This window comes from Hemicordylus capensis, chromosome 1 (assembly GCF_027244095.1).
Source record: "Hemicordylus capensis ecotype Gifberg chromosome 1, rHemCap1.1.pri, whole genome shotgun sequence".
Lineage (NCBI taxonomy): Eukaryota > Metazoa > Chordata > Lepidosauria > Squamata > Cordylidae > Hemicordylus > Hemicordylus capensis.
Window position 1 is genome coordinate 283797333 of NC_069657.1, and position 16221 is coordinate 283813553.

The 16221-nt window shown below is 46.3% G+C and overlaps 1 protein-coding gene across 1 annotated transcript; it reads left to right on the forward strand.

The window, feature by feature from the left end:
* Nucleotides 1–3901: 3901 nt before the first annotated feature.
* On the forward strand, nt 3902–15994 carry CMPK2 (cytidine/uridine monophosphate kinase 2). Its single transcript, XM_053285847.1, has 5 exons — nt 3902–4661; nt 6736–6850; nt 7326–7527; nt 13505–13738; nt 14117–15994. Exons 1-5 carry the CDS (start codon nt 3960–3962, stop codon nt 14238–14240), a joined length of 1377 nt encoding a protein of 458 aa, XP_053141822.1. The 5' UTR covers nt 3902–3959; the 3' UTR covers nt 14241–15994.
* The last annotated feature ends 227 nt before the right edge of the window (nt 15995–16221 follow it).

Here is a 16221-nt window from a genome sequence, read left to right on the forward strand (position 1 = left end):
TTATTTCAGCAGGGAGCGCATTCCAGAGTCTTGGGGCAGCAACAGAGAAGGCCTGTCCCTTTGTAGCCACCAGACATGCTGGTGGCAACTTCAGACAAATCTCTCTGGATGAACTCAATGGGTGATGGGGCTCATAGTGAAGAAGACATTCTCTTGAATACCCTAAGCCTAAGCTGTTTAGGGCTTTATGGGTTAAAACCGGCACCTTGTGTTTTGTCTGGAAATGTATTGGTAGCCAGTGTAGTTCTTTTAATATAGGGGTACTATAGTCTCTCCAAGATGACCTGGCTGCCACACCAACTGCAGTTTCCAGACTATGTACAAAGGCAGCCCCACATAGAGTGCATTGCAGTAGTCAAATCTGGAGATTACCAGCATATATACTACAATTTTTTTAGGTAGTTTATCTTGAGAAACGGATGCAACTGGCGTATCAGCCAAAGCAGATAGAAAGCATCTCCGGCCACTGCCTCAACCTGAGACACCAGGGTGAGGTTTGAATCCAGAAGCACTCCTAGACTGTGTACCTGTTCCTTCTGGGAAATGTCTCCCCATCCAGCAGATCAAAATCATGTCCCAAGTTCTGACCGCACACAATAAGTACCTCCATCTTCTCTCATCCAGCCCATCACTGCCTCCAGGCAAACATTTAGGAAGGTTATGCCTTCTCCTAAAGATGTTGACATGGATAAATAGATTTGAGTATCATCAGCATACTGATAATATCCTGCACCAAATCTGATGATGTCTCTCAGCAGTTTCATGTAGATATTAAAGAGCACTAGAAAAATATGGAGCCCTGGGTGACGCCATATAAAAGTTCACGTTTTGAAGAACTGCCCCCAAGTGACACTATCTGCAATCTGCGCGAGAGGTAGGAGCAGAACCACTGCAGAGCAGTGCCTCCTACTCCCAAGCCCCTCAGACACTCCAGAAGGATACTATGGTCAATAGTATTGAAAGCCGCCAAGAGATCCAAATGACCAACGGAGTCACACTTCCTCTGTCAATTCCCCATTAGAGATCAGCCATCAGGCTGTCCAAGGCAGTCTCCACCACATAGCCCACTCGAAAACCTTATGAAATGGGTCTAGATAATCATTTTCCTCCAGATAGCCTGGAGCTGGGAGGCTACCACCCTCTCAGTTGCCTTACCCAACCACAGAAGGTTGGAGACAGGCCCGGAACTCTGAGTGATCTAACACAGTCTTCTTCAGAAAAGGTCTAATAATTGTTTCCTTTAGACAGGAAGGCATCCTACCATCCCTCACAGAAGCATTTATAATCTCTACCAGGCCTACAACAACCCCATTGCCAGATAGTACAAGCCGTATTGGACAAAGGTCAAGTGGTAAGCCACACAAAGGTCAGGTGGTAAGCCACACTGCTCCAAGGAGAATGTCTACATCATCAAGAGTTACAACAAACTGAAACTGATCCAGCCTAATGACATAAGAGGAGTTGCCGCATCAGACACTGCAATAATTGTGGGGTCTGAGTCCAAGTTGGCCCAAATATGAGATATTTTATCCACAAAGAGCTCATTAAAGAGTCACAGCAGGTAATTGATGGTTCCAAATTCTGATTCAAAGGAGGAGAGGCATGTACAAGCCCTCTCACAACCATAAACAACTCTCCTTCCTGCAGATGCAATATGGCAGAAAAGAATAACTTATTTGCCGCACGTATTACTTGAGCATAGATCTTCAAATGTGCTCTATGTTGTAATCTGTCAAATTTGAGTTGAATCTTTCTCCACTTACACTCCAGTCATCTACCTTGCTGCTTCAACTACCGTAGTTCTTCTGTATACCAACAGGCCATGTGTTTGCTATTCCAGTTCTCCACCAGGGCATCAACAGAATCACCACCAGAGCCCACACTAAATCTTTCCAAGGCTTATTGGAATCCTATTGGATCCAAAAACCTGCTTGGGTGGATCAACCTAATAGGACCCTCACCCCTGCAGAGGTGGGTCCTGATTGTGAGTCCAACCTTAACCAGATGGTGGTCCATCCATGACAATGAGGATATCACAGGAGCCCCCACCAATGGAACACCACCCTGATCAGAGTAAAAGACCAGTTCAAGCGTGTGACCAGCAACATATATTGGTCATGAGACCACATGGGATAGATCCATTGTTGTCATGGCCACAATGAACTTTTGAGCTGCCCCAGACAAATCAGTCCCGAAGTGAACATTGAAGTCCCCCACCACCATAAGCTTGGTGGTGTCAATCCTGAGAGCTCAGTTAGGGGCTCTGTTGAGCAGAGTCTTAAGGAAACAATTATTAGACCTCTTCTGAAAAAGCCTGCATTAGATCCCTCAGAGTCCAACATCTGCAGGAAAGCTGAAGTTGTGCAGACCTGGGTTAAAGTGTGGGACTAGGACCAGGCAGAACAGAGTTCAAATCCCAATTCAGCCATAAAATTCACTGGGTTACTGTGCCACTTATCTCTCAGGCTTGCTGAGAGTCAGCTTAGTAGGGTTGTTGTGAGAATAAGCATAACAATGTTAACCACTCTGGGCGCCTTGAAGGAAGAGACTTCCTTCAGAAAATATTGTCTGAGCCTTGAGATCTTTGATAAATTCACCCGTGTCTCTTATTTTTATTAGTCAGCATTGTCCAATCATGAATATTTTGGCTTTTGTAGGTATAATTTGAGATCTAATATCAATCAATCATTTGAGTTCTCATCTATGTAGTTTGTTTGAGATACATGACAAGAGATATTTTCTATAAGATTTCCAGTTGTTGCAAGATGTGCTATGCAAAGTACTTTTATTTAATGTAACAATGTGTGTTGACATGAATTTGACATTTCTGTTGACTCAGGTTAAAAGAATGAAAGGGCAAGGGTGAAAAAAACCTAGGCTGGGCCTGAATTCTTAAGGGTCTCTTAAGGGTATAGCTTCATCTCCTGCTTGTGATCTTTCCAGAGGTTTGAGTGGAGTGGAGTGGAATGGAATGGAAGAAGGAAGGCATGAATGAATGAATGAATGAAAGAAAATAGGGGGCCCCACCAGATTTCAGAGTGTTGGCAAAAACACCCACCAATTTTCACGCTTTGCAAAGAGCTGCAGACTGCAATGCTGAAAATTAAGCACAACACACCCACTCCTCACTCAAAGGACATGGTTTTGTGGTCTGATCTTATACTTGCATCTACAAAATGGATCACAGGGGATTGTTTTAAAATCGGCTTTTCCCCCACTAGAAGAGCAGGTTCACTCCCTGGCAGCATCTGCAGGGAGGGTAGGGTAGGTAACAACTTCTGTTTGAAAACCCTGGAAAGCTGCTGCCAGCCAGAGTAGACACTACTAAGCTAGAGGGACCAATGGTCTGACTCAGTATAAGGCAGCTCCCTGCGTGGCTATTGGCCAAGGCTGTCAAGATGATTGTGGCTATGGGGATTGCCTGCTGTCCCTGACATTTTACACAACCCCCCACCACCACAAGGGGGATTGTAGGATACCCCCCCCCCATTTTCTGAAAATCTGAAGACACCCCAAACCTCACTTTGCAGGAGGCCCCCAAATCCCTATCTAACATCTGTGCCATGGAAGCCTGCCCATGCCACAGTCAGTCTGTTCGTTTCGTCAAGTGCGTTTGCTTTAACAGACCATCCTCTCTATTTCATCCCCATCATTGTCAGTTTCCGTTTCTTTTTCTTTTTTTAAACTTTCTTCGCCAACTCTTTCATTGCAAAACTTCCGCCCGTGAAGTTTCGTTTCTTTGCGAAAGCGACTTCATTCGGACGCGAGTCCCTCTGGCTTTTGCCGAGGTGCGCCCGCTTTTCTCAGGCAGCGTCAGATTTGAGCCCCACCCCACCCCACCCCGGCCCTTCCGTTCGCTTTCGTTTTCCCTCCTCTCGCTGCTTGCCACGGAACAGGGAGGAGGAGGCTTTTCTCGCCGCGGCTACTTTCGATTCCCGGCGGCATTCGCCGTCCTAGGAATGCTACAGCGCAGCGCCCTTCCTTTGTCTCCGCTGCTGCTCAGAGTCAGAGGCGGCGCTGCTGCCATGGCGCTGCCTCCCAAGAATGCCTCTCCGATCCACACCGAGCGATGCTTCGTAGCGGCGCTGCCAGACGCGGATCTGGTCTATTTCACTTTGAGCAGCAGCGACAGGAAGCTGCCAGCCCCCCGCGGCGGGACCCGGCCCCGGTGCTTCCTGCCTCCCACGGGGAGATGCTATTCCTTCTGCATCCCGGCCGCGCAGAGCCCCAGCGAGCGCGTCCGGGCCGCTAGGCTGCACAGACGTTTGCAGCAGGCGCTGAGCGAGCAGCCTTTCGGGGCTCGGGGCAAGGTGCTGTCCCTTCTCTCCTACAGCCCCCACGACCCTGCTGCGCTGGAGAGAGGCTTCCTCGTCCAGGACGCGCAGCGATCGCCGGAGACCGAGCGCTCCTTGGAAGAGCTGCTGCGTCTCCTCATGCCAGCGCCGGCCCGCTTCTGCGTGTACGAGGAGGCTGCAGACGGGCAGCTGTGGCGTGCGCTGTGGCGCCTGAAGGGGGCAGGAGAGGGGAAGGAGCTCCTGGGCAGAACGCGCGTCGTCCTTGCCGCCGCCGAGGGACCATCCGGCCTCCATCCCGCCGCTCTGCAGCTTCTCGATTCTGCTGTCTTCAGCTCCCGAGAAGCTGCTTGCAGGGTCCTGGAGGAGGTAAACGCTCTCCTCGTCCACTGAGACTGGGTTCTCATGCCAGGGCTCTGGTCTGGAGTAAGAGAAGTGCGCATAAAGAAAGCCGCCCCACTCCCCTGAGCATGTGTAGAGTGTGCAGCCACAGCTAGTCTCCTGCTGTGCTTAGGGCGGGGGCGGGTGGATGTCTTAGGCAAGGTTGAGCCAAGCATGCTTCTGATTAATAACCACTTTATTGATAGAACTGTCCCATAACCATTGATCTCTGGGCAGCTAAAATACTTTTTCCAACTCGGGATTATGGGGGACACGTGGATGACTATGGTCACATTCACACGCTATCAAGAAGCCCTTTGGTGCTCCTTCTACAGCAGTTGTTTGTGAGATGAGCAAGAAGGCCATCGCTTATGGACTCAAGGGCAGCTTTGCTAAGGTATATAGGCCTACAAACAGGGGCGTAGCTAGGGAAGAGGGGGCCCGTGTTCATCCCTCTCTCCGCCCCTCAGATTGAGGGAGACAATGGAGAAAATAGGGAGGGATGGAGCTGGAGGGCCCCCAGGAGCTGGGGGCCCGTGTTCTTTGAACCCTTTCGCTCAATTATAGTTACGCCCCTGCCTACAAAACCTATGGAAGAAAGTGGGCTAGGCGGGGTGCATCCCTGGCGTTTCTGCTAGGTGTCTCCATGGCTTTTTGATACCATTGCCCATGGTGTCATGGACTGCCTTGCCAAGGTAGGGCAGGGGTTTGGGGGTGCAGAATTGCTCTGATTCCAGTTCTGTCTGGAAAGTAGGTCCCAGAAGGTGGTGTTGGGAGACTGCTACTCGATGGTGTGACTCTTAACCTGTGAGGTCCTACAGGACTCTGTTCTTCTGACCTCCATGCTATAAACCAGCTATGGCAAACTGTTAGAAGAGATCACCTGAGTGTTGGACTAGGATTGGGGAGAGCCGAATTCATGAAACTCACTGGGTGACTCTGGGCCAGTCATTTATCTCTCAGCCTGCTTAACTCACAGAGTTGGTGAGGATAAACATAACCATGTTCACTACTCTGGGCTCCCTGAAGGAAGAGTGGGATATTAATGTAGCAAGTAAATAAGTAAATCTGGAGAAATGGGCTGGGGTGCCATCAATATGCAGATGACACCCAACTCTGCCTCTTGTTTCCATCTGTGACGAGGGAAGCAACAGTCATTCTGAATTAGTGCTTGGACTGGATATAAGCTAATAAACAGACTTTAGATCCAGACAAGACAGAAGTGGTTCTTCTCAATTGGAACGCGAACCCTGGGTTACCAGTGCAACCGCTTCTTTCTAAAGGAGCAGGTTTGCAGCTCAGGTGTGCTCCTGCACTGGACTTGGCATTTCTTCTTATTGCCCAGCAGGCTGCTGTGTCCACGAGTGCTTTTGCATTGCTTCAACTTGTGCACCAGCTGCACCCCTTCCTGGAGAAATCTGGCCATTGTCACTCATGCCTTAGTCACCTAGAGGCTGAAAGTGTTCTGTGCAGGACTGCCTTTGAAAACTACTCAGTAACTGCAGCTGATTCAAAATGCAGTGGCTGATATAGGGGTTTTCAAACTTGGGTTCCCAGATGTTGGACTACAACTCCCATCATCCCCAACTACAATGGCAGAGGTATAGGTTAATGGGTAACCAGTACAGGGATCATGATCGTTTCAATGGTATAGTTCTTTGATTGTATCACATCAAATCCCATAAATAGATAGGGAATAAATCTTTTCTCTGTGTTTCTTTGTACTGCTCACTTTGGACCTTGTTATCCACACATATTGTCCTAGTATAAGGAATCCACATGTCTCTGAGGAGGGGATGTGGGGTGAATGAGGGATTTGATCATTTCAAAGAATCCTAGAAGAAAATAAACTTTGGTTGTGATTCCTGTTTTCTCCTGTTGGTAGCCAAAGCCTCTATCTAGGTCAGGCCCGATAAAAGCTGATGATGATTTCCAGTGCTGTAAAAATGTACATAGGAGATCACCAAACATTTCTGCAGTTGAGATCAGTAAGGTGCTTGCTTGTAAAAATTAAATACAGGAGCAGTAAGTGTTTTTGAATTAATAAATACTTTCATTACAGTGTACTTCTCTAATTCCTGAAGCCAAAGCAGTCCTTGATTTTGTGAACGAGTGCCCTAAGAACCCAAAGAAGGGAGATTTCCCTGTGGTTGTCATTGAGGGACTAGATGCAACAGGTAAGAATTTAAGACAAATAGAGTCACAGGTAGTTCTGCTCTGTGTCTGTTGATCTGTTCTTTTCATTATTGTGTGGGGGAGAGAGAGAGAGAGAGAGAGGATTTACATTGCCTTGGGTGCTTTTTTAAACAGAAAAGTGGTTTATACTTTAAATGAATAAATAATTACTAAAGAGTTAGAATACTTGTTATAATGAGAATTAGTTCACCACTCTATGCACATGTGAATAGAGTGCATATAATTTTTCTTCTAACTCTCTCAAAAGGAGACTGATGATACTAAGGCTACAGTTCTGTGCCCATTTACTCAAGAGTCAGCCCAATTACAGTCAAAAAGACTTTTATCTGAGTAAACATACAAATGCTCAGGCTGGATGAAGATCTTCTATCTGTAATCTGTACCTTACCTGATTAATAGATTAACTTTTCAACTGTGCCATGAATAAATGACATTTTTCCTCCCTGTATAATGTAGGCAAAACTACAGTAACTCAATCTTTGAAGACCTCACTGAATGCTGTTCTCTTGGGGACGCCTCCATCTTGTGTCAGCCAGTGGAGAAAGATTTTTGATGAGGAACCAACACTCATACGGAGAGCGTTTTATGCTCTATCCAACTACATTGTTGCTTCTGAAATAGCCGAAGAATCCACTAAGTCCCCAGTGATTGTAGACAGGTTTGTACAATAGAATGTCTTCTGGTTGCACATTCCTGAAAAGAATTTGAGAACCTGTCCTGGATGTTCCCAGGCAACTCCTTGTTAGAGGAGATAACAACAGAAAGATAGGTTTCTGTTCCTGTTATTTCCTGAATACATACAGACTGACACTGAACATATGAACTGACCTGGTGGTTTCCTGTATGAAGGAGCATTGAGGTTGCTTAACATTAAGGGATAAGGAAGCACTCCAGCTCGGTGGTAGAGCATCTGCTTCGCATGCAGAAGGTCCCTGGCATCTCCAGGTAGGGCTGGGGAGAATGCCTGCCTTAAAACCCACCCTGGAGAGCCTCTGCCAGTTAAAATAGACAATACTGAGCTAGATGGACCAGTGGTCTGACTTGGTATCAGGCAGCTTGCTGTGTTCTTTTCTTATCATTGTTCTGATTTGGAATCTTATGTATATATGACGACTAGTTTATCGCTAGCATTCTAGTTCTGAACATTGCTCTCGCCCTAAATGGGTTGGCCTGGATCCCAAGAACTATGTGATTAGTCCTCACACACAAGGAGACTTTGAATGAGACTTCCTCAAACAGCACGCTCCCCATGTCACATAATAAACCACTTGGGGTGGGGGTGGGGGGAGTGTGGCCTGAGATACAGCATAGGAATCCATTTCATTTGAATTTGGCATTCAAAGCAGAGGGGTCAAAAATCCCAGTGGTGATGTCCAAGCTCTTTGGCATGTCTAAAGCAGCTTTTGGATCCCAGCCATTACTTGGAAATATCCCCATGGTTTTCAGTTGAATCTACTTCTGTGTGGTGTAATAATACGAGATAAATAATACATTTTATTTGTTAGCTGCTCCATAACAAATTGTTCTCTGGGTGGCTCACAACAACACAACAATAAAAGCATCCAATTAAAACACACACACACACACAAATTACAATAGAAAATACAATATAAAAATAAAATTAAAACTTCTAAAAAGCCGGAGTAAACAGAAAGGTGTTTACCGCCCTGACACCTTGGGTTAGGGCGGTATAAAAATGTGCTAAATAAATAAATAATACCTTGCATCTAAAAGAACAAAGTGATTATGCCAGGTGAGCCTCACTGGGGAGCATATTCCATAGATGGGGTGCCACCACTGAAAAAGCCCTCTCCCTAGTAAGTAGCTACCCGCCTCACCTCATTTGGCACAGGGGCACTCTGAGCAGGGCCTTCAAAGAAGATCTAAAGGACATATGGGGCAAGGCGCTCTCTCAGGTAACCTGGTCCCAAGCCGTTTAGGGCTTTAAATGTTAAAACCAGCACTTTGAATTGGGCCCAGAAATGGGCTGGGAGCCAGCGCAGCTGATGAAGCATTGGCATCATATGATCAAAATGCCCAGCCCAAGTTAATATTTATTTGGTCCTATGCTGGACCAGTTGCAGTTTCTGGACTATTTGCAAAGTCAGCCAGCCCCACACACAACACATTTCAGTAATCTAAACAGGAGGTTACCAAAACATGGGTAACCATGGCCAAGCTAATTCCATCAGGTAAGGCTGCAGTTGGTGTATTTGTTGGAGAGAAGTCTTTCATTTTGATTTGCATATATTTTCCCCTAAGAAATATATTTTCCCCCATCTCAAAATGCACTGGGACTTGTCTCAGCAACAAATAATTCTCACACCATCCTCCTCTCTGTCCTTCTTTCTGTATTGGTGTGGTGCCAGCAGGGGTATAGTGTAGTGGGGGCACACAGGGGTGAAACACCGGTACTTCCTGGCTTCTCTGGCTGTTGGAGTGGGCGTGGGCATGGCCATGGGGGCTGTTATGGAGAGCACCTGAATATGTAACTACATCACTGGGTGCCAGCAGCCTTCCCTACCATCTGTTGCTTGACAAAATTGATTGCAACCTCAAATAACTTATGACGGACATATATCAAAAAGATAGCATCATGAAGTTGCACTTTATAGCCCTGCCTTAAAGACAATATTTAGTAACAAGCTGGGCTAGCCGCAGAGCATCCTCGCCTCCGGCTGGCCTACCCACCCCCACTGTCCCCCCCCCCAACATGCCCAGCTTTCTGGCCAACTGGCCACTCCCCCCGCACAGAAAGCCGGACCGCCCACTCCTGGTAGTGACAGCCTCCTCCCGGTGGCTGGGTCAGCCCAGCCCACTGCTGCCTCCTCCTCCTTGTGGCCAGGCCGCCTGCCTGTTCCTGCGGGCTGGCCCGTGGCCACCTCCCTCAGCCGACTAGCTCCCACTGCCATTGTCTCCCCATCCCAGTCGCTATCCCCCAGGCAGCAGCTCTCGCGATAGCTGCCATGCATGGGATTAGCGATGAGTATGCCTAGGAGAAATAAATATATAGATGTTTGACTGATTGGCTTCTCTTGACCAGGTAGTTTTAGTTTGTGCCCACCCATTTCTTATTATTGGTCCACCTCTTGTCTGGTTCTGGACAAATCCAGCCTCTTTTTATAACTCCCTCCTCACTTTCATGTCTTTGGTCAAGTTGTTAGTTCTCTATCCTTTAACTCATCCTGAGGTTTGTCTCCTAACAATGACCATCTGGCAGATTTAATCTATGCCTTGCCAAACCTTGTTCTCTGTGATCAGTTAGCTTGAACCCACCTAGTTATATGGAAAATCACAACCATTCTTCCCCAGGGCAGCCACAGGTCGAAGGCCTAGGTGTACAGTATATATGCTGTTCCTGATCAACCCATCATATTATATTATCATGTATTGATGATGCTGTGCAGATATCATCATCTAATTCCCCTTTCACTTCTCACTTTCCAGAATTCTGTGGGTTGGGTTTGCATTAGATGTGAAAACATGGGAGGCTTGTAATATTTGCTTGATTTACAGGTATTTTTAGCCTAATTTCCTGTAGGTTTATGAGATCACCAGGCATTCCGTGTGTATGTCTGTCCCATCCCGCCCCCCCATCAACTTCGCAACACCTGGGCGAGTACATTTGTAGGGACACCTCAGCGATGTAGTTTGTGATGATGTCATCCACCCCGATTCAAGATGGCGGACGCATAAATTTTTGAGGCACAAGTGGGCTAACTTGTGAACTGCCTGATTTGAACCAAATTTGCTACAGCTGTAAGGACACATAAGGATATCCCAGCGGTGTAGTTTTTGATTATGTCATCCACCCTGATCCAAGATGGCAGATCTGTAAACATTTGAGGCACAAGTGCACTAATTTCAGGACTGTCTAACTGATCTGAACCAAATTTGGTACAATTGTAGTGAGTGACACACAGGGACACACAACTCAATGGTGTAGTTTGTAATGATGTCATCCACCCCAATCCAATATGGGAGACACGTGAACATTTGAGGTGCAAGTGCACTAACTTGAGGACTGTCTAACTCATTTGAACCAAATTTGGTACATTTGTAAGGAAAGGAAAGTAGACAGATTAGTTCTTACTAGGACAACTTGTGTTTTATTTTAATACTGCGATTTAAAAAAACCCTCATGGTGGCTTATAGCAAGAAATGTACAGGTAGAGTGTAAAAGTGGCAAGCATATCCTTACCAGGAGCAGATCCATCCCAAGTCAGTTCCTCCGGAAAGAAATAAGCTGCACCCCACCAGGTGCCTTCAGTGCTCAGCTCTCTCTCTCCCTGACTGCCCAACTGCTTCTTTTGTTCCTTCATATATACATTTTATATCAACCCCATCCTCTTGGCTTTGGTGAGGTGAGGGGTGTCGGTTACCCCAAGCTCTGATGGTTCTCTCGTTCCAAATACCCAAGACAGATATCTCCCAACCATTAGTTCCTATTAATGAAACATCAACCAGTACTCTGGCTCATTAACTAATAATCTGCCTAACAACCAGAATGGTTGTAACGTCATTAATAGTATCTATAACTATATGATGGCATTATATTTATAACAAGCTTAACCCATGCAGAGCATCTGCGCCCTAGTACTTGATTGCTCCCCTCACCCCCTGCCACAGCCCCCCTCACCTCTGAGATCTCTCCACCCTCACCTGAGCCACACACTTGCTTCTCCTCCTCCATCCTGTTGCTTCCATCCCCCTCACCCCTCTTGGTCACTTCTCTATCTCTTTACTCCATCCCCCTCACCCTTCTTAGTTGTGGCTACAGAGTTGCTGGCGCCTATTGAGCCCCTGGTGAGCCCCTGGTGGCGCAGTGGTAAAACTGCCGCCGTGTAACCAGAAGGTTACAAGTTTGATCCTGACCAGGGGCTCAAGGTTGACTCAGCCTTCCATCCTTCCGAGGTCGGTAAATGAGTACCCAGAATGTTGGGGGCAATATGCTAAATCATTGTAAACCGCTTAGAGAGCTCTGGCTATAGAGCGGTATATAAATGTAAGTGCTATTGCTATTGCTATTGCTATTGGCCAAGCTGTAGCCCCATATCCCCAGAGACCTCCCCACCTGAGCCCCACTCCTGCTCTGCCCCACAGGAGCAGCTGCGGTTGACCAGGCCCTTCTTCGCTGCCACCACCGCCATGGCCACCCGTTCCTCTCAGGCCGCTTACAGGCCTTGGCCCATCCCTTGCCTGCCTGCCTCCCTCCCTATGCCAATGGCCTCAGTAGCCCCAAACAGCAGCAGTGGTTGACTGGGCCCTTCTTTGCTGCTGCCGCCACCACCACCAGTATGGCCACTCGTTCCCCTCAGGCTGCTGACAGGCTCAGGCCCGTTCCTCACCCTTCCTTCTTTCTCTCTTCCCCTTCTCTCCTCCACTCGCTCTCCCCCTCTGTCTTTCTTCTTTTGTTCTCTCTCTCTCTTTCTCTCCCTTCCTAAGTTAACTAATCTCTTGTTTCCTCATCTAATTCATAAAATGGCAGCCTCCTCCTGAAGGGGCCCTTTCCACCCTCACGCAGACCACTCTTCGCAGACGCCTGGCCACTATCTTTTTAAAAATATAGATAGATAGATGGATGGATAGATAAATAGATAGATTCTTCTTCTCTACAATCAAGAACATCTTCCAACTAGTAACAGTTGTATTCCAACTTACCTTAACCATCACAGGCTCCTCGTCCCTATCTGCATATGGAATCCCCACTGCCCAATGAGGTGCTTCTGCTCGCGAACTATCGCGAGAGCTGCTAGGATTGCACGGGATTAGCCGAACTATCGCGAGAGCTGCTAGGATTGCACGGGATTAGCCACGGGTACACCTTAGAAAATTATATATGTAGATAGATAGATTCCAAATTGAGGAGAACATAGTGCCTTTATGGAGGCTTAAGGAAAAAGTTAATGCTGATAGTAATTGTAGTACTCTGTACCTGACCATACTTGCTCACTTTCATCACTGTCTTTGCTATTTCAATCCCTGGCAAAAACTTTAACTGGAGCTGGGGTGGTGTGTTGGATGGAGTGTTGGATTTTGACTGGGGGTACTTGAGCGCAAATCCCTGTTGAGCTATGTAGGGTAGGCTGGAGGATGTGACTTGGGAAAAGATAAAAGGAGCTAACCCCATGTATGTTGGGCAGGTTCAGATGACCTGTGGAAAATAACTGGGAAGAAGTGTTAGTTCTTCCTTTCTAAATACGTAGGTGGTTCCCGGTGAGCACATGCTCCTGGTGCTTGCTCATTTTCATGTCATCTGAAGCTGGAAATATTGGGTGGAGAGTGTCAGGGCCCCGCCTCAACCCAACTTTCATAATGGCTTGACAATGTCAAATGGTGGAGAGGTCTCAGTATTCTCCACCTGACATTTCCAGCTTCAGACAACATGGAAATGGGCAGAAATACTAGCAAGCTGTGGGACCACATGCTCACTGAGAACCACTTCCTTCCTACTTACTTTCTGAGGGTTGTTTGAACCCATAAATGAAATTCAAAATTCCACAGCCAAAACAAAGAACATGCACTGATACTGATAGATGCAGACTTGCCTCTTCAGTACTGCTTATTCCATGTGCAGAATCTGTTTTTGGATTTTCTTGAAGCCCAGAATGAGAGACACCTCTGTAATCCAATAGGTATTGGCACAGCACGGCAGCATATGCAATCGCCACTGAAATAAGCGGGAAAGTACAGAATCTCCCTCCCTGTCATCACCAAGTATATTGCTGGCCTGAAGACCTTCTAAAACCGGATGTGGTCTTACTGCTGACTGTTAGTCCTGAGGAGAGAATCCGAAGACTTCAGGGACGAGGGATGGAGAAAACAAGGGAGGAGGCAGAGCTGGAAGCAAATACTTTGTTTCGCCAAAAGTATGTACTACTACCGCTACTACTAATAAATATTAAATGCATTTTTGGCCGTGATTCAGAAAGTTGGAAATTTATAGAGACTTGTCTGATCTCAAACAGCAAGGAAAATGTGTACTTTATTTCTAGGGCAGGGTTTGAGCAGGATCAGAAAAGTCCTGTTCCAGATGTGATATGGGAGGTGTTCCTTTGTACTGAGAAGAGAGTTGGACTAAAGGCCCCCAAGGTCCCTTCCAGATCTAAAATTCTGTGACTCCAAATTACAGCCTCAGTTAAATAAATCAGCAGATAGATAATGATGCATTCGGGCAGTTTTGCTATTGACTTTTTCTACATTTGGATTCTGTTAGTAAGCTTACTTACTTGCTGGTTTTTTGACAGAGTTGAAGAGTCTTACAGAAGGATGGTGAACCCTGCATGTCAACCAGTTGATGCAAGTCCATCTAGAGAAGAGGTTCTCCAGACTGCTCTACATTTGATTAAACAGCAGTGTCATTTACTGTAGTTGCTGTCAATGCCCTACAGCAGGTATGGTAGAGCACAAAGGAGCCAGACTAAATTTCTCCAGCAAAATAGTCTTCTCTACTGGATAAGTGTGTTAGTGCTTTGATCTCAGAAAATGAGAACCTCAGGGCAAGAGAGGCAATAACCTTTTACCAGACCAACTGATCTTTAAAATGCTGCAAGTAAGTTTCTGCACTACGCTTTTACCAGACTTGGACACTAAGAGAGACAGTGGGACAAGGTCAAGGCTGCACGCCCAGTTTATTTTGAGTGGCTAACATGACATGCAGCATTACGCTCCATAGTGCTGTGCCCTGGGGCTGCTGTGGACCTACGCAAGCCTCAGCGTGACAATGGCAAAGCCTCCGGAAATGCTGCTTCCGCACCTGCTGCTTCAGAACAGTGTCGGGGTTTGCTTGGAAGGCTGCAGCAGCCCCAAGGCACCGTGTCATGGAACCATAACACTGCACATCAAGTTAGCCACTGAGTTTAGTGCCTTTTTTGACAACCCCCCCCCCCAGGAGATCCATAGATATATTTATATACGTAACAAACTTCGTATTAGATTATACCACTTTTAACTGTCACAAATTTCCCAAATAATCCTAGTACTAATACTTTGGCAAGGGGTTCTAAGGATTTATAAGAGAGTATTCACAATAGGGCTGAGCCAAATCGGGTGTGCATCGGGATCCCTCAGAAAACATACTCCCCTCACCCACCACCATCTCGCCAGTTTTCCAGGAAGCTCTGAGATGGGGTGAAAATATTCACCTCTGGAGCATAATGACACTGCTCTAATGCTGCCTCTGTGGTTCCTGATTGGCTATAATTCTCTCAGGAAGACAACTGTTGAATAAAAGCTAGAGTTGAAGCTTCAGATTAGGGAAAGAAGCAACTGTGGGCAGGTGGCAAAAAGCACACAAAAAGACTATAAATAAAATTATTTGGCTACCCCTTTCACCTTGGAAGTTTTCCTGGTGATACGTTAGCACAGCCTTAATTCTCAGCACTCTCACCAAATGTCCATTCTCAGGATTCTGTCACAGAAGTTGCAACAATAATGCTAGTGTGAAGCCTATAGAGCTTTTCATAGTCTACTGAGTGAGTGACATCCCATGCATATGTGTAATGAATAGTGGCCTGAATACCAGCAAGTCTTATAACCAGGGATTTTATTCTGCATTTGAGACAGAACAAAATGAGATCTGTGAGAATCGCGCTATGGCACACCCATACTTTTCTAGATTAGGAGTTAATTCATGCTCCTCTACCTCCTCTTTGGTTCGCTGAAATGGCAACAAATAAGGTAGAAGTCGCTGCTTTAAAAAAGGAGCATAAGCAATATACAGCAATATTTATGCATAGGCTCCTGGGAGGAAATTTACCTTCAACTTTAGGACTGAACTGTGTGAAATGTTCAGTCCTATGATTCTGGGTTTGTCCCATTACCAGTGATCTTTTTGGGATTATTGATATCTAATTAAAGTTTTGTATCTCAATCTGGTGGAAAGAAGTCCAATCTCTTAATCTGTGTACATCAGACTCATCACATTTTTCCATAGAGATTTCAGATAGATTTAGTGGGTAGAACTGAGACCTGTACATTTACCCGAAGGGAACCAATGGATCCAGTATTTGGGGGTGTTCCCCCCCCTGATTGTTCTTTTTATGTGCTGAACATGTATTGGTTCTGCTTTTCAAGAGGAGGTGTAATACCATACATGAATTAAATTAAAATTAAAATTGCTCTTATTTCGCTTGCAAAGTTATAGATTTTTTTCTGACTCCTCTCTTCTCTACTCATGCACATGTATATTTGAATAAACCAGGTTCATAATTAGCTGCTCACCTGGGACGAGCAATCATTTTCTTCAGGACAGGTGATGTGCCATATCGAGCCACCCAGTGGTGCATTAAATATTTGTGGCCCACTACATTTCTGGAAAAGCTGCAGTATGTTCTCAGCTCTTTAACCTGTA